The 27359-nt window shown below is 38.6% G+C and overlaps 1 protein-coding gene across 8 annotated transcripts; it reads left to right on the top strand.

The window, feature by feature from the left end:
• Positions 1 to 838: 838 nt before the first annotated feature.
• Positions 839 to 27359, top strand: IRAK4 (interleukin 1 receptor associated kinase 4). Of its 8 annotated transcripts, none has more exons than XR_003914296.1 (12): positions 839 to 1042; positions 7614 to 7783; positions 10099 to 10244; positions 11046 to 11228; positions 11718 to 11878; positions 13762 to 13826; positions 16812 to 16926; positions 17365 to 17474; positions 21635 to 21818; positions 22890 to 22952; positions 25816 to 26277; positions 26492 to 26573. XR_003914296.1 is itself a non-coding variant. In XM_029953938.1 (12 exons), exons 2-12 carry the CDS (start codon positions 7623 to 7625, stop codon positions 26809 to 26811), a joined length of 1383 nt encoding a protein of 460 aa, XP_029809798.1. In that variant the 5' UTR covers positions 847 to 1042; positions 7614 to 7622; the 3' UTR covers positions 26812 to 27359. The 8 variants fall into 8 exon arrangements, 6 of the variants coding, with proteins under 6 accessions (XP_029809800.1, XP_029809801.1, XP_029809798.1 ...); XR_003914297.1 differs by having other exon boundaries at positions 26496 to 26572; XM_029953938.1 differs by lacking the exon at positions 25816 to 26277 and adding an exon at positions 26776 to 27359 and having other exon boundaries at positions 847 to 1042; positions 26492 to 26650.

Below are 27359 nucleotides of genomic sequence, written 5' to 3'. Positions count from 1 at the left end.
ATAAGATGAATAATGGCACTGAGCTGGACGAATGTGATGAAGAATTCCAAGAGGTCCGAAGCAAGGTGATCAAGAGCACTGCTTTAGGATTGTCCTTGTAAAGAATAATGATCTACTCTCTCCCAGAAAGAGGAAGATGTGAAGACATTCTAAAATACTAGAATAGGGAGAAGAACTTAAAAAGATCGTAATGATCAGGGAATTAAAACAATCGTCGTATAAAAGAATGTAACCGAGCTGGAGGGAGCCAAGGAGCCCACGTGGAGTTAAACACAAATGTGCAGTGTTCCTAAACAGATTTCTTGATGAGGGTGCAGGATGGAGAAGGGAGAAGGTAGTATGGCTTCCCCAAGGCAGGGTAATTGTTGGTTGAGGGCAGATTCTGGGGAGATGTTAGAAATGCAGCGCGGGGTGCTTTTTCCCCTCATTCATGCTCTTTCTTCCGATGGCAACACTCGGCCGAACTCACTCCTATTTGCTTTCTGTCACCACTCTACAGAACTAGTTTCCATCGGTGTTGCCTTCTGACTAATCCGAAAGTACCCCCCAGACACAGCCAATGGCTCCACTTCCTTCTCCCTCCACTACCCCCGCCTGTCCCAACGCATGACACTAGTTCATGTCGCCCTCCTTTTCCGAGCAAGAAGTCGGGGGTCCCATTACTATTCTCGTCATAGCCCCCCACAGAAATGCCACAACTCGCAAGATTGACCCGATCTACCTCACGTCCACGTTAAGGGATTCCAGGGCACAAAGCTGTGCGCAAGTCCGGAAGCGCTAAAATACTTAGCCTCCGACAGCAGCGTGATTAAAGGGGCAGGCTGCCACTTAAAGAAGAGCCTCACGCTAGACCCGGAATTTCTCACGCTGCAGAGCGGCCCGGACGTGCAAAGGAGCGGGGCGGGGGCCGGACGTGGGCCGGGTCTCTGGCGGGAACTAACGGGTTCCCCACCCGCCGCGGTGCCGTTCCCAGCCCGGGCTCCCCCGCCGCCGGCTCCGCTGGGCGGTGCCCCTGCCGCCGCGGCGCCCCGCTGCTGGGCAGGTAAGGGATTCCCGCCGTGCGCGCCTTTTTTGCCGTTCGTCCGAGGTCTGCGCTCCGGCCTCCATCCCCCTGCCGCAGGGTTGTTGAGGGACGGTTTCGGAAGGAAAATCGCGAAGTGAGAAAAGTTAGAGAGGAAGGAGGTTGTGTGGGCACAGCTTGCTCCAGGCTAAAAACTTGGGTGGGTTCCCGAGGATCAAAAATTGAATCGCACCTGGGGAGGAGCCTAGGGCCTTGGAGAGGCGTCACCAAGTTCATTGTGTGGCCCAGTCAGCCCTCGCCTCCTGTTTCTCAACACCCAGGCGGTGTGTTGCGGGAATCAGTTTACGAAATGAACCTCTTTTCCTGAGAACCAGGAAGTTAAGGCCAGCTCTGGGCAGAGATGCTCGGGGCGTGGGAAGCATTCTGGGCCTCCGCAGGATTCTAATTAACTTGTCTCTCTGGCTTCCAAGCTTCCAGGAAATGAGAAAGTTGGAGAGGGCTGTCAGGATCAGGTAAGTACATTAGCAGATGGGAAAAGGACATCTGACAGCCTGGAGCAAGAGGGAAAACAAGGGGATAAAAAGCAGACCCTGAGAAAGTGAGAAAATGCTACTAAAAATGGGAACAGATAGCTCTATTTGTGCCTGAAAAACCTATCTGCCCAAGAAGACTTGAGAGTGGAGAATATTAAAGTCAGCCTTTTCCCTTTCTAGGGGTAATCCTTGAAGAGATCCGGCAGAAAGGTTATATTTCTTTTATTATTTCAGGCTGAACACTCATTTGAAGTTTGCTTTCTGCCTGTCCAACCCAAGCTCCTGACCCTGGGGGCCAAACATGCACCTGACACAGTCTTCTCCGTCCTAGTAAATGTAGGAAATCTTGGTGCATGCAAGCTCCTCGCCCTTCCTATCAGCACAGAGGATTCTTTGCTCTCCTTCAGAAAATATCCAGTATCCTAATACTTTGCACCTTTTCTGCTACCACCCTGGTCCAAGCCACCTCCCAGCTGGATTGTTGGTGTACTCTAGTAATTGGTCCCTCCCTGCCTCTCCACTCTTACTCTGATACCCTTTCTTCTCAGCAGCAGCCCCAGAGCCCTTTTAATACATAAATATAGAGTATATGTCTCCCTTCTTAAAGCCTGCAGTGGGGCATCTTGGCTGGCTCAGTCAGTTAAGCTCTGACTTGGGTTCAGGTCATGATCTCATGGTTTGTGGGTTCGAGCCCCGTGTGGGGCTCTGTGCTGACAGCTAGCTCAGAGCCTAGAGCCTGCTTCGGATTCTGTGTCTCCCTCTCTCTGACCCTCCCCTGCTCACCCTGTCTTTCTCTCTCTCTCAAAAATAAATAAAACATTTTTTAAAAAGCCTCCACTGTCTTCTCACTCAGAGGATAAACAAAATCAATACAAAGGCTGTAGGCTCTAGGAGACCTGGTGACTTACCTACCTCTCTCATCTAATCTGCTACTTTCCTGCTCCTTCCTCTCCAGACTTAGCCTCTCCTTGCTGTTCTCAGTGGGCCCACTCTAGGCCTTTACATTTAGATTCCTTTTGCCCCAAACTTCTCCCACAGATATCCCAGTGTCTGATTTTCCCATTTCTTCAGACCTTTAGCACATGGCACTTTTTTATTGAGGCCTACTCTGACTACCCTACTTAAAAGTGAAACACCCTCTCTATTTTTGTCCGCACTATGTAGCATAGTATAGAGTTTATTTGCTTATTGCCTGTCTTTCTTTCACTGTTAAAAATATAAGCTCCATGAGTTCATTTTTTTCCCCTAATGTTTTATGTCTAGGAACTTAGATCAGTGTCTAGACAAAGTAGACACTCAGTCTACTTTGACTTATTTGATGTATTTCAACATTCTGAAATATTCAGTATTTCAGCCTGATTGGGATTCTCTCTCTCTCTGCCCCTCTCTGCCTCAAAATAAATAAACTTTAAAAAAACTAAATTAAATTTTTAAAATAAGTCTTTCATCCAGCACAAATATTTTGAGTAGCTGTTAAAGCTCGGTTTGGTTGGGTCCCTGCTTAGGAGAGCACACCATCTAGGGGAGAAGACAAACACATAAACAATAAAATCTGATAATTGTTATACGAGAAGAATGACTGGTAACAGTTTGGAGCAAAAGATATGATTATCAGGGAAAGCCAATAGTGCCTTTTGCATTGAGCTTGAAGAAATCCTAGGCATTTACCTGGTGGTCCTCAAAGTGATTGGGCAGTTATTTTACTGAGCCCTCGATGAACTCACGTCCTGCTTAACGAAGAAAATAACACTGGGTGAGAATTTCTCTCTCCCTTCAAATATATCTGTATCCAAACCTGCCTCCCCCTTTCACGATTTGGAAGAAAACGTTTCCTACTATTCAAGGCTGACCTCTTCACCTATACTGTATGCACTATCCCTTTTCGTATCTTCAACCAAGCTTAACTCTTGAAGCAAATCTTAAACCAGCAGTTTTCAGGATGTTGTTGGGGTCCCCAAGTCCCTTTCAAGAGGTTTGTAGGTTCAAAAATCACTTATGGGTAGAAGATTGATTCAGAATGTATTGAATTTTAATGAGACAAAGTTCATTGATAGGGTTTAGCAAACTATCTTTTATCAAATTTCACCACAGTGTCAAAGAGAAAAATCTACTACTTTGTGGAAAAGCTATTAAAATAGTGTTTCCAAGGGCACCCAAGTGACTCAGTCTGTTGGGTATCTGACTTGGGGTGAGGTCATGATCTCACGTTTTGGGGGTTCGAGCCCCGCGTCAGGCTCTGTGCTGACAGTTCAGAGCCTGGAGCTTGCTTCAGATTCTGTGTCTCCCTTTCTCTCTGCTCCTCCCCTGCTCATGCTCTGTCTCTCAGCAATAAATAAATGTTAAAAATAAATTTTTAAATACTGTTTCCAACCATATGTCTGCGTGAAGCTGGATTTTCTTTATATATGTCAACCAAATCTGCTGCAATATAGCAGCACAGTAAATGCAAAAGCAGATATGAGAATCCAGCTGTCTTCTATTAAGTTGAACATTCAAGAAATTTACAAAACTGTAAAATAATATACTTTTATTATTTCTGAAATTCTATTTTTATCAAAATATGTATGCTAACAGTAGTATGTTCATTATTTTTAATTAGTTAATGAGTAAGTATATTTTAAATTTTTCAGCGTCAGTTTCTAAGAAGGTAAATATTGGGAGTTAGAACCAACATAAACAAAAGCTCTTTGGAGTCCACAGAAATTTCTAAGAGTATAAAGGGTTCTGAGATAAAATTTGAGAACTGATGCTTTCTGTCCCTATCTCTGTCTCTCCTTCCCTTCAAAGCCAGATTTCTTGGTAAATGCACTTTTATCATTCACTCACTGCTCTGTAAAAACTGTTCTTAAGTCACCCAGTTTCCAAATCTAACACACCCATCAGTATTTATTGGACCTCTCTGGGTCTTTTATACTAACCTATCCCCTATTCTAGAAATCTCTGATACGCTGTTGTCTTAGCTTTTTCTTACCTCCATGGCTTATCAATACTTGTTAAACGTTCTTCTTTCTCTTCATTTCTTCACATTCTATATGTTCCTAATAGGCAACCTCGTATTTACTTGTTGCTTCAACCAACAGTTCACTTATGAACATGTGAGAATGCTCATATAGTGAGCTTTCTTTACCTAAACCTCTCTCCTAAGCTCCAGATCATATAGTTACTTAGTGCCAACTCCCCTGGATGGTGCCAGAGGTAGATATTTCACATTTAACATGACCATGAACGCTTCATTTCCTCTGTTCTCTAACTGCCCAAACCAAAAGGCCAGGAATCAACTTCTTGGTTTCCCTCCTTTCCCTCTAATATCTGATTTGTCATTAAATGATTTTGATTTGGCCTCCTAAATCTTTGAATCTTTTTTTCCCCTCCATTCCTCGACTTTTTTCGGCTTTCATTTCTGCTCTCCTAGATGATTGCAAAGTCTTCAAACTGGTCTCCTTATCTCAATATCCATCCCTTTTTTATCCAGGAGAATCCACTTAACCAAATAAGATCTCATGACACCTTTCTTTAAAATACTGAGATGGCTTCCCGATAACTTTTAGTATAGAGCTTCAACTCCTTGTCTTAATATACGAGGTGCGTGATGATTTGGCCCTGCCTCCCTCTCCAGCCTCTTCTACTACTTAATGACATGCATCCTCTGCTCCAGCCATAGCAAACTCCTTACCTGAGCCTGATCCATATTCTCCCTGCTAGCCCTACTGCCTGAAATTTCCTTTTAGGATTATCCTGACTCCTTTTCACTCATCCTTCTAATCTCCCACCCCACCCAAATCTGTCTTTATATATTTCCTTTAGCCTGCTTTGGCTTGATGCTCCTTCTCTGAGCCTCCACACCCTGCACGCACCTCTTGTAACATTTATCATTCACTTGTTTGTATTTGCTACTGGACTGAGAAGCTTGAAAACAAAGATTTTTCTCTTCTCTGTAGCTCCTATCACTTAGTACCAAGCCTGACATGTTTTGTTTTGTTTTTAATCTTTTTAAGTTTTATTTATTTTTGAGAGAGAGAGACAGAGTGTGAGCAGGGGAAGGGTAGAGAGTGAGGGAGACACAGAATCCAAAGCAGGCTCCAGGCTGTGAGCTGTCAGCACAGAGCCCGACATGAGACTCGAACTCACAAACTGCAAGATCATGACCTGAGCCGAAGTTGGATGCTCAACCAACTGAGCCATCCAGGTGCCCTCCCAAAGCCTGACATGTTATTTGAACATATGAATAAATGAAAGGAAATGTCTTTATAGAAAAGAAAATGGCTTGAGCAATGCATTGAGTTATAGAAGCAAGAACATATGGAATGAATTTTAGAGTAAGGTATGGATTCAAGTCCAACTCTGATTTACTACCTTTGTGAAGTAAAGATGTTAAAATTATCTTCATCACGGTAAGGATTAAGTGAAATATATGAATCACCTAGCATGGCACTAGACAACAAAGTCATTCATTCCTAACACTTATCAGCAATATATGCCACATGCTAGTCACTACCTTTTTATTAGTGAATCAAAGAACATAGTCCCTGAACTCATGGCGCTTATAGTCTAATGGGGGAGGCAGATACTAAACAAATAAATAAATACATGATTACAGTTACATTGTGCAGTGATCAAAGACAGTTAGGTTGAGGGCAGATAGACCTACTTAGATGCCATGGGCAAGGAAGGCCAAAGAGAAGAGAATATAAAATAGAGACCTAGGATCAGGGAGACATTTGCTTCTTACTCTTTTATAGCTTCTGAATTTTGTACCATGTGAATATATTTTTTTACTCCAAAATTTAATTATATTACATCTTAAAGTTAAAAATATAAGAGGATGGAGCACCTGGGTGACTCGGTTGGTTGGGCCTCCAACTTCAGCTTAGGTCATGATCTCGCAGTTCGTGGGTTCAAACCCCATATCAGGCTCTGTGCTGACAGCATGAAGCCTGCAACTTGCTTCAGGTTCTGTGTCTCCCTCTCTCTCTGCCCTTCCCTCACTCATGCTCTCTCTCTCTCTCTCTCTCTCTCTCTCTCTCTCTCTCATAAACATTAAAAAAAATATATATATATATATATATGATATATGGAAGCAGGAGAATAAGTGACAGAATAATATCTAAATCTCTTTTTCTTGATGAAATAGAAGGAAAGGTTGCTACTTGCTAAAAGTGAGAGGCATCGAGATCAAATAAAACCACATGGAAAGAGGCTAAGGTGGGAAGTAGTCACTGAGGACGATGAGCTGAGACAACGAATCAGATTAACAGCAGTGTCAAAGGCCCCATGGGAAAGGGGTCCCCACTAACTTGTGCTCACACCAGTCCACTCAGTTACCAGGTTCTCTTAGGCATGTTCAGCTATGCTGTTGTACAAGTAAAACTGTGAAATCTATCCCTTGCTGGTGCTGGCCAGGGTGGAGTGGCAGAAGAGAAAGGGGAATGAGGAAATAAAGGTTTTCCTTAGATTGTGAAGAGGTGAACCACCGGGTTTGGCTTAGCAGGGAGTGAATTATGATTAGACAGGTCTGCTGGATTCAAATAATGTGGAGCACTCAAAAAAGAGATTATAGAAAAAGTTGACTATTTACCATATCTTTTAATGTTACTCAAATTATTTCAGAATTTTTTTTTACCTCTACCAAAGAGTGATGATAAATGTGTAATAGTAAATAAAACTGATTGAGAAAAAGATTTTAAATTGAAAAATAAATCTCTTTTATTAATATATTTGATTCCTGAATTTATTCATAGGAATTTTTCTGAAAAAGTAAATTTTTTACTCTGTTGGGTAAATTGTACTTGGGAAATGTCAGTGTCAGAAAAAAAATTTTCCATTTTTTTATTGCTAATTATAGATAGAGAAAGAACGTAAGACCAGAGGACAATAAGACAAATAAACCACAATTTTAATTTCTTCTTAGAATATCAGTTAGTTGACTTTGGAGTGTTCCTTTATTATGGTATAATCAGTTGCCAACATTTCATATACTGTAGAAAATTGTGATTTATAAGCTTATGGATGTCATCACTAAAACTACTGTAAAATTTTAATGAGAATTTTCCATATTTTAGGAATAGAAGATGAGCAAACCCATAACATCTTCAACATATGTGCGCTCTCTCAATGTTGGACTAATTAGGAAGCTGTCAGATTTTATTGATCCTCAAGAAGGATGGAAGAAGTTAGCGGTAGCTATTAAAAAACCATCTGGTGATGATAGATATAATCAGTTTCACATAAGGTAACCAATAAAATTCTTTTCTTTGTAAATTCTTACATCACAGTCCAGAATGATGAATAAATGTAAATACTGTCTAATGTTGTAATTCAGAAAGTAAAACTCTCTTCAGAGGAGATAATGGTTATAAGTAACCTCTTTTTGTGTCTGTATATATGTGATTTTTGATTCCTTCTTCATTATGTCAACTAGGCTAGTATTGTGATCTCGCAAATGAGTTTTTGGCTTAGAATCAGGATTCTCACTTTCACTCTAGTTTTCTGTTTAGCAAGCTGAGAACAGTTCCCTCTGCCTCACATTTGTCATTTCCAGATTGGACATAGGAAGATTTTAAGAATCTCTAGTAAAATTCTAAGTTTGTAAATCTCTACTCCACCTTAACAGTGTACTTTGGGAGTTCTTCAAGCTGACATTTTAAAGTTGCTTAAAAATGTACATATCTATGAACGGAATTAACATTGCTTAGCCAGGATTTTTCAACACTATCTTCAGATAATTTCATTCTTCATCTCTATTTATCCCTGCTTGATTTACTGTAAAATATAAGTACAGATTTATTTTTGTCAGTTATCTCAGCCCAAATCTATGTCAAAATCTGTCTTTGGAAGCAAGAGCATTAATTTGTGATTTTCAGCATCACCTAATAAAAAATCCCAAAACTTTAACTTCTATCTTAGTCCTTCTAGGAAGTGTTTTCTCACATGAAGGATAAACCCCTTAAATTACTTGAAAGAAGCTTAAGTTTAAACCTTGAAAGGCAACTTTCAAAGACAGTTTAATGATATACTATTAAAACCTTCTGGAGAATGGCTGAGGCAGTGATGGGGGGTGGGGAAGCTCTTCTCCACAGAATAGTGACAGCAAATAATTATTGAAGGAATGATAGAAAAGTTATCAATTTACAACTACCAATGAATAATTGATTCATGCAGGATTCATCAGTGATGCTAAAATCACAAGATGAAAAGTTGTCGAATAATGTATGTACAAGATTTCAAAGTATTATCCAAAGGTTACTTTTGAATTATGAAGGGTGAGGGTAATTTTATAAAGAAAAAATCTGAAGTACACCTCCTTACCCAAGTCATCTAACTTTGGGTCACAAGTAATGGTACAGACTGTGTTATGTGCCTCTGGATGTGATGCAGTGGGAACAGCATGTTGTCTGTCACCTAGGTAGTGTCCTTACCTAGCATTTTAAACCTGAATTTAATCATGAGGAAGTAGTCAGACAAATCTAGACTGTGAGATATTTTACAAGGTGTCTGGCTTACACTGTAAAGCACGTGTGCACACACATGTGCTCACATACACACCCAGGGAAAGGGAGAGGGCAAGAACACATGTGTGACAAAGTGTCATCAACTGGTCAGTTGGTGCATCTAAGTAAAGGGTAAATGGCGGTTCATGGTATTATTCTTTCAGCTTTCCTGTAGGTTTGAAATTTTTCAACTTAGTTTGGAGGAAAACCAGGAAAAATTGTTAAGTTTTTCAATGTTAGTTTCCAAACTAATTTTTAAAGAAATAAGAACAAAAAACTGCTCTGTTTTTCTTTAATTTAACTGAAATGTAATTAAGATCAAAGGAATAATTCTTCCAAGTTTATGTATAGTATTCTATTTCATTGAACAGTAGAGTTTATTAAAAAATTATATGGCCGGGGCACTTGAATAGCTCAATTGGTTGAGCGTCCGATTGTGCCTAAGGTCGTGATCTCACTATTAGTGAGTTTGAGCCCCACATCCAGCTCACTAGTGCAGAGCCTGCTTCAGATCCTCTGTCCTCCTGTTGCTCTGCCTCTCTTTCTCAAAAATAAACATTGTATAAAAAAACTCATATGGCTAGCAGAGTTATTAAGTCAGGTAAGGAAGGAATATAGCTTAGTAGGTTGAGAGCAGACCCTTATGTCAAGTGAGATCTGAATTGGGATCTCAATTTAGATATCGTTTTTTGGCTGTGTGGCTGTGGGCTGGTTACTCTACCTCTTCATGCCAGAATTTCTCATTTGTCATTAGTACTATATTTGTAGTATCTTAGAGAATTAAATGAGTTCATGTGGAGGCATCCCACAGTCCACTGCGCAGGTACTCGGTAAGTACCCAGTATATGCTGACTTACGGTATTCTCACCTTCAGCGTCTTTTTCCTTTCTGCCTGTCTTCCCAATTCTCTGTAATTCTGGCTGGTTCTCCTGCTGCCCCCTTCCTTTAATACTATAGGAGGCAGTGTGGGCCAGACAAGGGCATGAGGGAGTAATTCCTATTTTCATGTTAACTCTACTTACATACTAATTTTGTGTCTTTGTTGCTTGCTTTTAAGGAGATTTGAAGCATTACTTCAAACTGGAAAAAGCCCCACTTGTGAATTACTGTTTGACTGGGGCACCACAAACTGCACAGTCGGTGATCTTGTGGATCTTTTGGTCCAAAATGAGTTCTTTGCCCCAGCGAGTCTTTTGCTGCCAGGTAAACTGAGCATGAGTTTAGGGTGGAAAGGCAAGTGGCAGAAATGGGAACATGTCTTCTTGCTCGGGCTCTTTTCTCCCAGTAGATGAGCCTTACGTGTGAGACTCCTCTTCATTCTTCCCACCCTCTCCGACTCATACAGGCACCCAAGACAGGGCACTGGGGACTTGCTGCTGAGGAGATGGAGGCCTCGTGACGGCCTGAGCCCGCCATTCGAGTCAAGTAGTTTTGTGCCAGTAGGAGGTGTAGAGGGACAGAAATTCGTTTTCTGGGGTTTTTATTTTGTTTTGTTTTGTTTTTTAGCTCTTGCTTTCTTTTTACCCTCACCTTCCACCCTGATGGGACTCTGTGATCATGATATCCTTACACTGTATTGTGGTGGGTTACTGTCTAGATCCCTTCCTAATAGTGTGTTTCCCATTGTTGCCATTTATACCAGCAGTTGTCACTTTTCAGTGTGCAGTAGAATCCAGTAGGGTTCTTGTTAAATAAGTAGATTGTCTGTTTCAGACCTCATTATCAGAATTCTTGACTTGGGTTAGGTCTGTGTCAGGCACTTCAGTGCTCTGATGTAGGTGGTGCATAGACTCTTTGAAAACACCGCCTTACCCTCTCTAATCAAAACTTAACCAAAACTCACAAATTCGTACTAGGTAGCTTCTTCTGTGTGCTGTGAGAAAATGGGGTGGACATGTGGAAACTGAAGTGACATCAAATAAGCCAACTTCCTAGTTTAACTTTTGCACACAAACGTCGTCCTTTCATATGGAAGGACAACTTGTAACTCACTTCATTTGGCAGATGCTGTTCCTCACGCTGCTAACACACTACCTGCTAAGGAAGCTGTAACATTTCAGCAGAAAGAAATGCCTCTCTGTGGCAAAGACGGGCCATTTGTGTTACCTGTGCAGGACCTTGAACAAAACTATATGCCACCTGACTCCTCAAGCCCAGAAAATACGAGTCTCGAAGGCGGCGACACACGTAAGTGACATGTGCAGTGCTTCCCCCTGGCAGGTTTGTCATTGGGCCCATCCCTGCTTTGAAATAAATCTCCCCTTTTGTTTGTGCACACTGGCAGGAGCTCTTTGTGGGTTTTCTTTCTTTCCCTCCTGACGTGTTCAGCACCATCTTCATTGTATTAGTCAGTGTGTCACCAGTGAGAACCGGCAACAGGACATACAACCAACCATGGAAGTATGAAAAAATGCACAAATATTTACATAACTTGAAAAGATCATTTTGTAAAGAAAATAAGTGACGAGAGTTTTGGGTGGAGGACCACCGAACAGAATTCTCAAGATAAAACTTAAATTTTTAATTTAAAAGATAGCCTTACTCTCTCCTTTCCTGTCTATTCCTAAGTTGTAATTTGCATATGTATGAAGTAATCAAGTTGAGAAATACTGAAGTTCTTAAAACCAATATCCTTTTTATTGAAGCACTTTTTTTCTTATTTCATTGACATTATAGGTTTTCACAGCTTTTCATTTTATGAATTGAAGAATGTCACAAATAACTTTGATGAAAGGCCCATCTCCCTCGGTGGCAACAAGATGGGAGAGGGCGGGTTTGGAGTTGTATATAAAGGCTATGTGAACAACAAAACTGTGGCAGTGAAGAAGCTTGTGGCAGTAAGTTATATGTTGAGGACTAAAAAGAATCAAAGGAAAAAGTTGCTTCCTAGTGTGCTCTATCATAAGCTTTAAATTAGTCCTTAGGAAGTACATTATTTCAGTGCATATTTTCTTTAAACGTCATTCTAAGCTAGCCTTTCTTAACATTTAAAAATTCGTTGAAAGTTGGGGCACGTGGGTGGCTCAGTTGGTTAAGCTTCCAGCTTTTGTTCAGGTCATGATCTCACCATTCGTGGGTCTGAGCCCTTCATCAGGCTCTGTGCTGACAGCTGGCTCAGAGCCTGGAGCCTGCTTCAGATTCTGTGTCTCCCTCTCTCTCCGACCTTCCCCTGCTCACGCTGTCTCTCTCTCAAAAATAAATAAAACATTAAAAAATATTTTTACATTTGTTGAAAGCTATGGAACTTGTCCCTACAAAAATGTAGTTATGGGCATACACATATAATTGTACATATAATTTTGGAAGATTCACAAAATAAAGTTGAGAAGCCCTGTTCTACATAGTGCTTCATGCATAATCAAGATTAAGATGGGAAGATACTATGACAATTTTATAAGAAGAACTTTCTTATGTTACTATTCTCCTTTAAAAATGAAGTTTAGGGGCGCCTGGGTGGCTCAGTCAGCTAAGCGTCCGACTTCAGCTCAGGTCAGATCTCACGTTCGTGGGTTCAAGCCCCATGTCAGGCTCTGTGCTGACAGCTAGCTCAGAGCCTGGAGCCTGCTTCCGGTTCTGTGTCTCCTTCTCTCTCTGCCCCTCCCCCTCTCATGCTCTGTCTCTCTCTGTATCAAAAATAAATAAAACATTTTTTAAAAAATGAAGTTTAGGGGTGCCTGGGTGGATCAGTTGGTTGAGCATCTGGCTTCAGCTCAGGTCATGATCTCATGGTTTGTGGGTTTGAGCCCTCCGTTGGACTCTGTGCTGACAACTCAGAGCCTAGATAGAGCCTGCTTCAGATTCTGTGTCTCCCTATGTCTCTCGCCCTTTCTGTTCATGCTTTCTCTCTCTCTCTTTTTTTCTCTCTGAAAAATAAACAAACATTGGGGCACCTGGGTGGCTCAGTCGGTTAAGCCTCTGACTTCGGCTCAGGTCAGATCTCACATTCGTGGATTCGAGTCCCGCATCAGGCTCTGTGCTGACAGCTAGCTCAGAGCCTGGAGCCTGCTTCCAGTTCTGTGTCTCCTTCTCTCTCTGCCTCTCCCCCTCTCATGCGCTGTCTCTCTCTGTATCAAAAATAAATAATAAACATTTTTAAAATTAAAAAAAATAAACAAACATTTAAAAAATTAAAAAACATTAAAAAACAACAAAAAACATAAAAATAAAAATGAAGTTTAAAAGTTATACAGTAAGAAAAAAGATTGAAAAAATGTTTGTCTAGATCCTTCATTCCCATTGCTACTAGGGTTTTCACCATGTAATTGATTTGTTATATTATAAATATTATTATATTCTAGAAATATCCATATAATACATATTATGTGATAAAAATAGTCATCCATTGTTATATACAGTACAAATACTTTTGCAGTTTGGTTTTTCTTTTTGCCTTCAAATTTGCTTAGGTTTTCTGTTACAGCAAATTTTTTCTTCAGAATGTTTATAGAGTGAATTCTCACATTATATCATTTTGTTCCTACAGTAACTCAGGTTTATATGGTTATATAGTTTATAAGTATTTTTATTTCTACTACGTAGCAGTGGGTCCTTGAACAAATCATTAGTATTTCTAGTTCTCAGTTATTCTACAAAAGGGAGAGAATAATGCCTTACTATTTTAAAGAAAGCAAGATCAGCCAGGCAATCGCTTGCGCCTCCTCCTCGCTTTAGGAGCCTTGAGGTTATCGTATTGTATTGTGATATATATTTTTTTTTTCAGATGGTTGACATTAGTACTGAAGAACTGAAACAGCAGTTTGATCAAGAAATAAACGTTATGGCGAAGTAAGTTAATTCGGCCATGTGGTATAGTAGAAAAGAGCAGGACAAGAAGTAGGGGCCTGGTTTCCTACCCAGAGTATGCCACTAACTAGTGATATTTTCAGAGATGTAAAATTAAAATAAAGGGTTCAGATTAGAGGAATTGAAAGAATTTTTGACTCTATAATTCTGCGACTGCCTATGTTCATATGCCTGTAGATAAAACAGCAGTTAGTATTTTAAATCATAGCAAAGTTACAAAGGATTTCAACTGTCTTCCATTATCCTTTGCTGCTCCCAGAATTCATGACAGATAAATTATAGAGATGGCAAAAAATATATTTAGAATAATAAGCCGTTAGACATGCTAATAGCCCTAAAAAAGGTTCTATGCCAGAATGCTTAGAAGACGTTGACCCAGTGTGCTTGAAAATTGTTGGGTGTCTTCAGAAAGAATAAGAGAAACAAATCAGGAAATTTATCCTAATAATTGTAGTGCAGTGTATCTTATGTGTCTGGCCTCATTTAATCCCCGTAAAGGCTATTATAACCTCCCCTACCTTTCTTTTTCCATTGAGATTTAGAAACTTTAAGTAACTTGCCTGAGGCCACGTAGCAGTAAGAATCAGATCTGGTTTTCGTATTCGATCTGTCTGATTCCAGAGCTTGAGCTTTTTTTTTTCTTGCCCTTTTTTTAAATATGTTTTTTAATATTGAAATATAATCGACATGCCGCGTTCTGTTAGTCTCAGGTGTACAACATCTATATTACTCAGTGCTCACCACCACAGTGTAGTCACCATCAGTCCCCATACCACGTTGTTGATATGATGGATCCTAGTGAGATTTACCAATTTACACTCAATTACACCCATTGCTATAAATTTCCAGTTTTAGTTGACTAACTGCAAGAAAGAAATCACAGACTGGAATTAATTCAGTCACACTAAAAATAATGCATGCTGTTAAAAAACAAAACAAAACAAAATCTCTTTCAGGATTTTGTTCCCCCTACTCTTATACCCACTCTCCAATCCTAAAAGCAATCTGTTTAAAGTAGATAATCTGTGAAATACAGGAATATGTATTTAAAATAATAAAAATCACCTCCTAAATATATCACTCAGAGATAACCATGGCTAATATTTTGATGTAGTTGCCTCATAATGTGTGTATACCATTTTTCTCACGACATTAAAAATAATTTTAAAACATTTTATTATCTTATATTTTAATTTTAAAGTATTGCATATTAATTATTTGGCATACATGATGATTATATTTTATTTAACCATTACCCTACTAGGTTTATTTCTAATTTTCAACATTACAAATTAAAGCTATTTTAAATCTCATTGTACATAAATCTTTAAATGTAGTTATGTTTATTTCATCAAGTAGAGTCCTAGAAGAATTACTGGTTCAGAATTCATGAACTTCTTAAAAACCTTCCAAGTACATGTCCAAATGGCTTTATAAATAATGATTTATACTCCCACCAGCAATGTATTATCATTTCAAACTTCACTGTTACCTCACCACCATTGATTATTATCATCTTTTTTTAATAAGAACCAGTTTCTGGATCTTACTTGCAGAATGACCATGGCCAAGTTTCTTAACTGTCTATTCATTAGTTTTCTCATCTATAAAATGGGATAATAGTTATTACCTCATTAATGTATTTAAAATAATAAGAAGGATTTCAACTGTCTTCCATTATCCTTTGCTGCTCCCAGAATTCATGACAGATAAATTATAGAGATGGCAAAAAATATATTTAGAATAATAAGCCGTTAGACATGCTAATAGCCCTAAAAAAGGTTCTATGCCAGAATGCTTAGAAGACGTTGACCCAGTGTGCTTGAAAATTGTTGGGTGTCTTCAGAAAGAATAAGAGAAACAAATCAGGAAATTTATCCTAATAAGTTATTACAAGAATTCAGTAAGACAATTTAGGTAAATCATTTACTGCAGTGCCTTGTGTATAGTAGAAACTCAGCAAATGTGATCTACTCATTTTAAAAATGTGCCAGTTTTGTGGAAAATAGAGCACTTATTGTTTTAATTTGTACTTCTTAAAAAACTTATGAGGATAGCCTGTCTTCAAATTAAAGTCTGATTTGAAATAATGAAATGCCAGAATTTTAGATCATTCTGAATCAACAAAATGAGGAAGCACTTGGGTGGATATTATCATGTTTTAAGTATATTTCTAGGCTCTCACGTATTTGTTCATTCAAGTCGCACAGCATCCATGTTACATAATTGGCATTACTGTCCACTTTTGGTAAAGTTGCTGAAGCTCAGTGAGGTTGTTAACCTGCTAACTGTTAACTTGGCCTCTGGGTCTGATATCCAGAGGGTGGCAAAGCTTGACTTTAAGCTTAGGACTTTGCCCAGCTTTCTTTCTACTTTTCCACAGATACCTAAGATTTGTTATATTTCAGCTCTCTTCAGTTTTATTCCTTTCAAGTATATAAAGAAACTCAAATTAGGTTATAAATAATAACATATCATTAAAGATCAGAAATGTGTAAATGAGATGTGGTTAAAGATTACATGTCTATAAATCTGTGCTTTGGATATGTTAAAAAAAATTCTTGAAAGGATTGTCATTCCAATTTCAACAGACTTCTTGAAATCTTGCCTGTACTATCGTTGAAAATTGTGCTACACAAAGGTAAATATCAACCCAGTCCTTAACCAAACTATCTCAAGTTCCAAAGTTCTAAATTGCTGAGCATTTACTGTAAAATAGAAAAAGGATTTGCTTCTAATATTGACTGAAAGAACTGTTTGCAGAAAATTATAAGCCATCATAATAAACATATATATATGTATATACACATACTATAAAGATACATATTGTAATATAATGATGCATAGCACATCATTATTTTCTTGCACCGTTTTTTCTATTAAAGCTCTAAATTGAATAACCTTCAATCTACAGCTGAATATATGTTTGTATCATAATAATTTTGAGTGGAAACCTATTTGTCATAGGTGTCAACATGAAAACTTAGTAGAACTACTTGGTTTCTCAAGTGATGGAGATGACCTCTGCCTAGTGTATGTCTACATGCCCAATGGCTCATTGCTAGACAGGCTGTCCTGCTTGGTAAGACGTCTGTTCATCACATTGCTCGGCTTTCTGTTTTTGTGTTGGAATATGAATCTTCACTTTGTGACAAGATTATTTAAACCATATTGACCTTAATATTTTTCTTGTACTTTGAAGACTATACAGTTGATATATAAATTCCAGGTACACAACTAGGATTGCCATTCCACTAGGTAATGATCTTAAACATAAACTTATCAGTCAAGACTAGTCTTTGAAGATGCTCGTATATGTTTTTAATGTCAAATAAGAAATGTTAACTCTGATTTGATCTTATTTAGAGATTATTTTTCAACAGTTTTTAAAAATTGCAATCCTAAATTCTGGGTGATATGATATTTTCAGTAGTTGCTGAGAAAAATGTTCTGTTATATACTTTCTATAGATTTTTTAATCCTCTTTTTTTTTTAATGTGTTGGTTTCTTACTTTATAAGGATAATACTCCACCACTCTCTTGGCACATGAGATGCAAGATTGCTCAGGGTGCAGCCAATGGCATCAGTTTTTTACATGAAAACCATCATATTCATAGAGACATTAAAAGGTAAATGCTACTCTTAAAAAGCTTTTGGAAAGCCATCTTTAAAGAATAGCTTGCTCTCGCTCTCAGTTCTTATCCATATGCATGTCTTCCATGAAAGCTCTTCCCATTAAGACATTCTGTAATCTCCTTTATACCAAACCCAGTGATCTATTTTTAGTACTTATCCTACATGGCCCCCCCTTTTTTTAATAGCATGACATTTTGTTTTCCTTGACCCCTTTTGCCTTGTCAAAATTAGTTTCCATATCTCCACTATTTTCTGAATCACTTTCATCCTCCATGGGTGCATTTCAGGTTTCTTCTTTCGTAACTAACAAATATTAATTGAGCGCCTACCAAACACTAGGCACTAGAGATAATACACTTAGCAAAAGTAGCACTTGTTGCATTTGACATCAAGCAAATAATCACAAAATAACAGAAGAACTTTAGTGTGTGCCGTATGTAGTATTTAATATAAATATTCATATAAAGAAGTGTTCTCTGAGGAAGTAGTATTTTAGCAGAGATCCAAAGAATGAATAGGAAATAAATGGACTCAAGTTGAAGGTGGCTAAAGAAGGTAGGGAGAAGAGCATTCTAGACAGAAGGAACTGAATTTGTGAGCCCATTATTGAGAGGGAGCATGGGAGCATGATAAATTAATTATAGGAAGTGAAATGAACACAATATAACTGAAGTGCAGAAATGGAAGGAATGATTGATATAAGATAAAGTTATAGAAGTCAGCAGGGAGCAAATCCCTGTAGGATCTAATAGACTAAGGTAAGGACTTTAGCTTTACCATTAATATAATCAGATGCCATTGAAGAATTATAAGGGATGTGGCATCATGTTTAACTTTTGAGGAAAGGTAACTTTGACTCTCAGTATAGAGAACAGTTTGTAAGAAGGGAGAGTTAGGAGGCTTTTCAGAAGTGTTGGTGTTAGCTGTTCACATCAAAGGAAGTGAGCAGATTTGAGAGATTAAGATAGCAGGACCTGCTGATACCTCGGCTGCAGAGAGGTCAGGAAGAGGGACAGGGCAGGAAGGACTCCTGGATTTATAGCTTCCTGAATTGCATTCTGGGAAGACTGTGGCATGATTCACTTACATAGAAAGCACTGGAAGAGGATCAGGTTGAGGGTTAAGAATATGCATTCTCTTTTGGACATGTTATGTTTAAGATTCTTTTAAGACACGGAAATGGCGATGTTCAACAGACAATGTGATATACATATTTGGACCTGAAGGAAGTCTGAGCTGAAGACATAAATTTGTGTATTACTTGCATATAGGTGATAATTGAAGACCTGTCAAATGATTGTATTCACTTAAGGAGAGATAGATTAAGTTCCCAAGATTTAGTCCTAAGGAACTTTAAGACGTAATGGCCAACTAGAAGAGCATGATCCCTAAGGAATCTAAGAAAACAGGCATAAACAGGTAAGATGAGAACCAGGAGAGTGTGGTATCCATTAAAATAAGGAAAGAGGCACCTGGGTGGCTCAGTTGTTTAGGCAGCTGACTTCGGCCCAGGTCATGATCTCACGGTTCGTCGGTTCGAACCCCACATCAGGCTCTGTGCTGACAGCTAGCTCAGAGTGTGGAGCCTGCTTCAGATTCTGTGTCTCCCTCTCTCTCTGCCCCTCCCCTGCTTGCACTGTCTCTCTCTGTCCCTCAAAAATAAATAAAAAGCATTAAGAAAAAATTTTTTTAATAAGGAGAGCATTTCCCAAGAGGTACTAGTCAAAAATATCAGTTGTTTTTTAGAAGTGAGGATGAGGATGTAAAACCATTTGATTAGTGCACTGAAGGTTATTAGGATATTTATAGAGTCCTGCTTCCATGTGGTAATTGGACAGAGTTCAGGTTGTAGTTTAGGAGAGAGAAAGCTAAAAAACTGAGATGTGAGTGCAGACAAGTCTTTTAAGACATTTGGATAGTGAAGGATGGTCACTGGAAATAATGTCATTCGGGAAACATTATTTTTTAAGATGGTAGAGACTAAAGCACATTTTTGTGCCTATAGGAAGAGGGAGGTGATAAAGTTGAAGAGAGAACAAGATAATGAATAGAGTAAGATCCCTGAGAATGTAGGAAGGAGTCCAGATAGAGGGATCAAGGTTAGACGATAGGACAGGCACTATCTCTCATCCGCTACGTATTAGTGCATTTCCTCATGTTCTCACCTCCTGTCTCTTCTGTTCTCACAACGTGTTCGTGCTGACTGGCGTTTATGTTGACTTCACCTGCTACCTCTGTGTGGGTGACTTTTTAATCTGTATCATCAGCCTCCAGTCCTATATTTTCAGTATCTTCAGACCAAAATACCTCACCTGGATGTCCCACAGCAGCCTCCAAGTTAACATGTCAGAAATCAAATTCATTTTCTCTTCCAAACCAGTCTCCCTCCTATATTCCCTTCCTGATCAAATGAAGTCACCGTTCATCCTGTCTCGCAGCAACGACTTTCTCAGTCTTCGTATCAGACTAATTACAAAGTTCCTTTGAGCCTGCCTCAGACTTTTCAGCTCCTTTCCCCGCCCCGCCTCAGTGTTCTTTCTTTACCTAGACTCTCACTATCTCTTATTTACTTTATGACAAGCTTTCATGGTCAGCCTTTAACCAGTCTGTACCAGTTCTCCTCAATTCACTACTATACTGCCAGGTTGTGTTCCTAAAAATCAAGTCTAATAGCACTAATTCCTTACTAGGAAAGTCTCACTGGTGTCCCGCTGTCACAGAATGAGGTTCATATTCTCTCCATGTTCCACTGGCACCAGTTTCTTGAAATTGATCACATGTTGTTTGGGGGTTTTATTTTTGTTTTTAGATGCTTATTTATTTTTGAGAGCGGAAGAGAGACAAAGCACAAATGGGGAAGGGGCAGAGAGAGAAGGTGACACAGAACCCAAAGCAGGCTCCAGACTCCGCTCTGTCATCAGAGAGCCTGATATGGGGCTCGAACTCACGAACCATGAGATCGTGGCCTGAGCCAAAGTTGGATGCGTAACTGACTGAGCCACCCAGGTGCCCTGATCACATGTTTTTATTTTTTCATCACTATGTACATGTTGGGCCATTTGCCTGAAATAACTTTTTTTCCTCTTTAACCATCACCTATATATCTTTCAAGACTAAGCATGCTGTTTACTCTGTCTTTAGTATTTTCTCCAGTTCTTCCAGGGATGTGTTGTTCTCTCAGCATTTTGTACATGACATCACCATTATGGAATATTTTTTGGATTTTTAAAAATTAGATATATGCCTTTGTCACAGACAAGATTAGAAAATTCCCCCTCTAGGGGCACCTGGGTGGCTCAGTCGGTTAAGCCTCCAACTTCGGCTCAGGTCAGATCTCACGTTCGTGAGTTCGAGCCCCGCATCAGGCTCTGTGCTGATGGCTAGCTCAGAGCCTGGAGCCTGCTTCCGGTTCTGTGTCCTTCTCTCTCTGCCCCTTCCCCTCTCATGCTCTGTCTCTCTCTGTATCAAAAATAAATAAAACATTAAAAAAAAAATTAAAAAGAAAATTCCCCCTCTATTCAGGACTGAGCTCAAATACTATTATACCTAGTGAGTCTTTGATAAAGTTTAATTAATGTGAGTATTTGTGTACGAGTGAATGTGTGTAATGAATGAATGAAGACCTTGCAGCCCTTTTCCTCTTTGCAAGTTATCAGATGGTACAAAAAAACAGAGAGACAATAATGCCTGAAACTAATATAACACTGCATGTTAACTATACTGGAATTAAAGTTAAAAACTTTAAAATAAAGAATAAAGAAATGAATAATTGAGATACTTTGGTTGGAAATTTGTTCTTAAATGAGTTGGGAAATGTTAGGAAAGGAATTCAGAATGATGTGTTAGGAGACTGAGGGAAATTTTCCCAAAATAAATTATTTGTGAAATAATGAAGTTATCTCTCACTAATGTGGACAGTTTTATTTCATGTTTATTCTCCTAAAATTTTTCCTCAAGAAACAGAAAGGAATAAGAAAACAGTTATTTCTCTTTAGCTTTAAATCTGTAGTCTAGATTTATTTACACAATTTTCAGGCTTTTATGATGTGTATTATTAAATGGTCTACTCTGTAAATATGTACATATATGTTCATACACCCAACTGTTTGACTTGCTTGAAAAGAAAAATATTTTTTTTCAAATCGTATTTCAGTGCAAATATCTTACTAGATGAAGACTTTACAGCCAAAATATCAGACTTCGGGCTTGCACGGGCTTCTGAGAAGTTTGCCCAAACAGTCATGACTAGCAGAATTGTGGGAACAACAGCTTATATGGCCCCTGAGGCTTTACGAGGAGAAATAACACCCAAGTCTGACATCTACAGCTTTGGTGTGGTAAGTTTCACATATATAAGTAGTAACAATAATCATTCTGGCCGTAACTGTAAAGTTGAAGTAGAATATTTCAGATACACCTGTCTTGCTTACCTCTCTTATGTAAATATTGTTTACTTTAACCTTTAGTTAAATGAGAAAGTTATAAAACCTCAAAATTTGTAAACTTTTAAATTGGTTTCTGAAGTTACTGTAAGACATGACTTCTTTAGCACACTATCCTCATGACTTAGTATGAAGCTTAAATTAGTGCACAGAACAAATTGTATCACGCAGCATGCATTTTAGTGTCATCGTTTTTAAATGAGATTTTTTTTTTAATGTTTTATTTATTTTTGAGACAGAGAGAGACAGAGCATGAGCAGGGGAGGGGCAAAGAGAAAAGGAGACACAGAATCGGAAGCAGGCTGCAGGCTCTGAGCTTTCAGCACAGAGCCCAACACGGGGCTCGAACCCACAAACGTGAGATCATGACCTGAGCTGAAGTCGGAGGCTTACCTGACTGAGCCACCCAGGTGCCCCTAAATGAGATGTTTTTTAAAAGACATACACATTGGCATTTTCTAATCTACTGGCCTGTTCCTAATAACTCTTAAGATGGAGTGAGTGGGAATGATTGGAGAAATTAGATGCTACTTCATTTTATTTTTGCATATATGTTTCATATATGGAAATTTAACTTCATAGAACTGGGAAGTTAAGGCACAGAATTGCAGGATAGGCCTGAAATTTAGAAAATAATATTCTGAAAGCCAGAGACAATTATTCTTGTGAAGAATCCTCTCCAAGACAGGAGAAGAAATGTCTAGAATACATACTGAGTGAAGCGGATTGTTTAGTAAATTGCCAGTTGAAAAGTACTGCTTGTGGGGATTGCTGGAACCCAAGGTTCCTGTGAGGGACTGATGGTGAGAAATGACTACAGCCTCTGTCCTTTCTGCTTTAATGCCTCAAAGGCGAACCACGGTGTGTGGAGATGGTTAATCAGATTTCATAATCAAGATCCATATTCTGTCTAGTTCCTATACGTTGTCTTGAGTGTTATAGTAATGGATTTTTTTGTCTTCATAGGTTTTATTAGAAATAATAACTGGACTTCCAGCTGTAGATGAACATCGTGAACCTCAGTTATTGGTAATTGAAAGATTAATTTTTTCCAGTACTATTCTCTTTGCATTTATAATATATATTTGTATGGGTAAATTTGGAATCTAGGTATACCACTTTCTATTGGCAATCTTTCCATTGGCAGGGACACAGTGGCATGTGGAAAGAGCATCACAGATTTCTCATCTCAGCTCTGCCACAAAAGATTTGTGAAGCTTGGAAAAGTCACTTATATAGTCTATGTTCTGGTTTCTTTGTAGGTAAAATCAGCATAGAACTATATGATTTTTTAGGTCTTCTCCAGTATATTTTTATTTTGTTACTTTCAGGATGATTGCTAACAGACTTTAGAGCTCAGTGAGGAAAAACAATATAGCTTCTATTCACATTTGTATCAGAATAGAATTACTAGTAAAATTTTCTATCTATTTCTATTATGGAGTATTTTATTTTTATTTTATCTGTTTGTTTTTTATCTGAGGGAGAGAGAGCGAGAAAGTGTGAATTGGAGGCAGGGGCAGAGAGAGACAGAGAGGGAGATTCTTAAACAGGCACAACATTCAACACACACCTCGATGTGGGGCTCAATCCCACAACCCTGGGATCATGACTTGAGCCAAAATCAAGAGTCGGATGCTCAACCAACTGAACCACCCAGGTGCCCCTATGAAGTATTTTAATTATAAAATTATGATGGAAAATATTACCTGTGGGGCTCCTGGGTGGCTCAGTTGGTTAAGTGTCTAACTTCGGCTCACGTCATGATATCACGGTTTGTGGGTTCGAGCCCCACGTCGGGCTCTGTGCTAACAGCTCAGAGCCTGGAGCCTGCTCCGGATTCTGTGCCTCCCTGTCTCTCTGACCCCACCCTGCTCGCACTGCCTCTCTCTCTGTCTCTCAAAATCAAATAAGAAACATTCAAAAATTAATTAAAAAATATTACTTGTGTATTATATTAGGCATTAATTGGCAGTTACATAAATAGACTAACTGAATGCTAAAATTATAAGAAAATTGTGCTTTCCCTTTTTCCCCCACATAGTAGATTTTATGAACTTAGAGGGTGTTTTTATAAAATTCAAGATTTACAAAAATCTTTTGTAATCTAAAGATTACAGAAATACTATCATATGTAAGCTTTTCTTAAAGAACTACACTGACTTTATTCTGATTTCTGTGTTCTAATGAGACAAATCAGTGTGAAAAATTCAGATAAAAGTGTATAACAGATTAATTCCCTACAATGGAGATTAGAAAGTCTAAAGCTATGTTTGCTCAAGGGTTTGGTGCCATACTCTTTTAAGAAAAGGTGTAAGTTTGATATCTATATATTATAATATTGTTACTGGCGACCCTTGATAGAGAATACATTATAAGGCTTTCCATGGTTTCCTGGGTATTTATGTAGTAATGCAGTATTACATATTATATAACATTTTGCATTAAAGTATATTTATAGAACATAATATTATTGTGAAAAGTTATTTGTATAATATATGTTATTTATATTATCTATATAATTATATTATCTGTATAATACATATATGTTATATTGTATATGTATTACTTAAATTATAATATGCTTATTATCTATCCTATTGTGTGTTGGACATCAGGAAGGAAGCCTTGGCTGTAGATACATTGTTTTGGAGCCATTCATGCCCAAGTGTAGATAAAGCTTTGGGTGTGGATGGGATTATGCAGAGAAAATGTATAAATTAAAAATACAGGTCAGTTGGGGCGCTCAGTTGGTTAAGTGATTTTGGCTCAGGTCATGATCTCATGGTTCGTGGGTTCGAGCCCCATGTCAGGCTCTGTACTGACAGCTCAGAGCCTGGAGCCTGCTTCGGATTTTGTGTCTCCCTCTCTCTCTGCCCCTCCCCAACTTGTGCTCTATCTCTCTCTGTCTCTCAAAAATAAATAAATGTTAAAAAATTAAAAAGTAAATAAAAATACAGTAAAGTAAAAAAAAAAAAAAACTAAAGGAACTCTCCTTTTTTACCTTATAATCTATACTTTTTAAGCAGAGCCTTCCTGTCTAAAAGCCTAAATCCTTTTCCCTCAGACTTTTTCTCCTTTAGAGTATTATGAAAGACTCAAATGTCTGGTTTGAGTAAGGATGAAATACAGAAAAGCACAGAATCCATCTCAGTCCTCAGCTTTATGCATGATCATATAATAATAAAAACCATAGAACTTCAAAGAAGGTTATACCCTTTTACTTATTCTTAAGGCATGAATGCAGTACGACTATAAAGTAATAAAATTTTATTACAACCATAACCAAAAAGGAATGATTCTTGAAGTAACCTTTATATCACTAAATTTTGCCACCACCCAAATATTTCAAAATTCTCTTTTATTTATTTTGAGAGAGAGAGAGATGGAGAGCAGCAGAGGGCAGAGAGAGTGTGAGAGAATCCCAGGCAAGCTCCACACTGTCAGCCCAGAGCCCGATGCGGAACTCAAACCCACAAACCATGAGATCATGAACTGAGCTGAAACCAAGAGTCAGAAGCTTAACCGAGCCACCCAGGCGCCCCTTAAAATTCTTCTGGAAGAGTTTCTGGAGGGTTTACAATTGACCTCACATAAATACTCTTTTTCATGATATTAGTTTCCTAGGGCTGCTGTAAAACACTTCGCACAAACTGGGACATACAGTGACAGAAACTTATTCTTTCATAGTTCTGGAAGCAAGAAATCTGAAATCAAGGTGCTGTCAGGGCCATATTACCTCTGGAGGCTCTAGGGGAGACTCTGGCCTTGCCCTTCCAGCTTCTCGTAGCTGCTGGCTATCTTGACTTGAGGCCACATCACTCATTTCTGCCTCTGTGGTCACATTGTCTTCTCTGTGTCTGTTTTCTTCTCCTTTCTGTCTCTTATACAGATGCTCATCACTGGATTTAGGGCCCACGCGGGTAACCTAGGATGATCTCATCTCAAGATGCTTAATGACATCAAAAACCTTTTCATCAAACAAAGTCATATGTATAGATTCTGGGAGTTAAGGCCTGGACCTATTGTTTTCATGGCCACCACTCAACCCACTGCATCATCCTAGTCCTGTGCCTCTCTCCCTATACAGCACTTTTGTATCCTGGCCCTGTCCCCTTGTTCCTGCTCCCTTTTTCTCTTTGATTCAACAATCCGAGTACCTGTAGACAAGTTTGCCTGCCCAGGTAGGAGGATTTGGGGTCCAGAAGTTGGAACTGCATTCTAGGAGCACATCAAGAAGCAAGTTACCTTGGGCTGGCAGCCCAGTAAATGCTGCCAATGGGAATGTGAGCGCAATTAGCTCAGCAACAGAAACACAAAAATTAGAAGGCAAATGGCCAAAAGTACCTAAAAGGTATGTATGTATGTATGTACCTAGCTCCAAATAGATGTATAAATAAATAAATAGGATTTCTCCTGTATGTCTTTAATTCTTAGTAAGGTTATAAAAATAGATAGTAAAATAAAAGTACATGTTGTTATGAAATAGATGAAATAATTCCATTTACATTGTGATTTCTCTCACTTTTCTTTGAAACTCCTACCAAAGTTTTAAAATTGTTTTAAAGCTAGATATTAAAGAAGAAATTGAAGATGAAGAAAAGACCATTGAAGATTATATTGATACGAAGATGAATGACATTAATCCCATTTCCATTGAAACTATGTACTCTGTTGCCAGTCAGTGCTTGCATGAAAAGAAAAATAAGAGACCAGACATTAATAAGGTACTAATTTTTTATATTTATTTAAAAATGAAGAAGGTGGGGTTCATATTTTTTTCCTAAGTGTACATTTCAGACCAACTCTTTAATGCGTTTTTTTTTGTTTGTTTTTTCTGTCTTTATGAAAGGTTCAACAGCTGCTGCAAGAAATGACAGCTTCTTAAAACTTCACTGGAAGAGACTCTTGGTTCTTTGTATACAGCTATCTAAACCATTTTTTAAACTAAATTTTTGTTGTAAACGTTCTTTTTTACCTTTGACACGGCAGCATGGAGCATGGAACCCCCAGCATACGTGTAGAACAAACAAAAGTAGATCCACTGTACCGACACTGATCCCTGGCTTTTTAGTGTCAGCCTCAGTTCTTGAGTAATCCCTGAGACCTCGTCTTAGAACCTCACCAAACATGGTCTGAAGACTGTAGAATTAGCAATAAACGGGACTGGACGATAGGGTGAAAAGACCCAAGGCTGAAGCCCCAACTCCACTACTAATTTGCTTTAGAGCTTTGGGCAACCCCTTAACAGCTTTGAGCTTTTGTTTTTTCACTGGTGACATTAGGCTAATTATCTACTGTGCTTCTCTGACAGGTAGTCATGAAAATCAAATGATGTGGACTATGTATAAGCACTTTGTAACATGTAAAGTGATGTAAACTTTAAAGTTAATATAGAGGTTTATATAATCCAATTACAGGCATTTGTTCATAGGA

The sequence above is a fragment of the Suricata suricatta genome, chromosome 10 (assembly GCF_006229205.1).
Source record: "Suricata suricatta isolate VVHF042 chromosome 10, meerkat_22Aug2017_6uvM2_HiC, whole genome shotgun sequence".
Lineage (NCBI taxonomy): Eukaryota > Metazoa > Chordata > Mammalia > Carnivora > Herpestidae > Suricata > Suricata suricatta.
The sequence above is the reverse complement of the archived record's forward strand: the minus strand, read 5'-3'. Positions and strand labels throughout refer to the sequence as shown.

Bases quoted from the DNA above. Each gene is read 5' to 3' on its own strand.
- IRAK4 (XM_029953938.1), top strand. From the start codon at position 7,623: ATGAGCAAACCCATAACATCTTCAACATATGTGCGCTCTCTCAATGTT. The intron at 21,819-22,889 runs GTAAGTTTCACA...TTGTCTTCATAG, and splicing joins ACATCTACAGCTTTGGTGTG to GTTTTATTAGAAATAATAAC. The intron at 22,953-26,491 runs GTAATTGAAAGA...ATTGTTTTAAAG, and splicing joins ATCGTGAACCTCAGTTATTG to CTAGATATTAAAGAAGAAAT.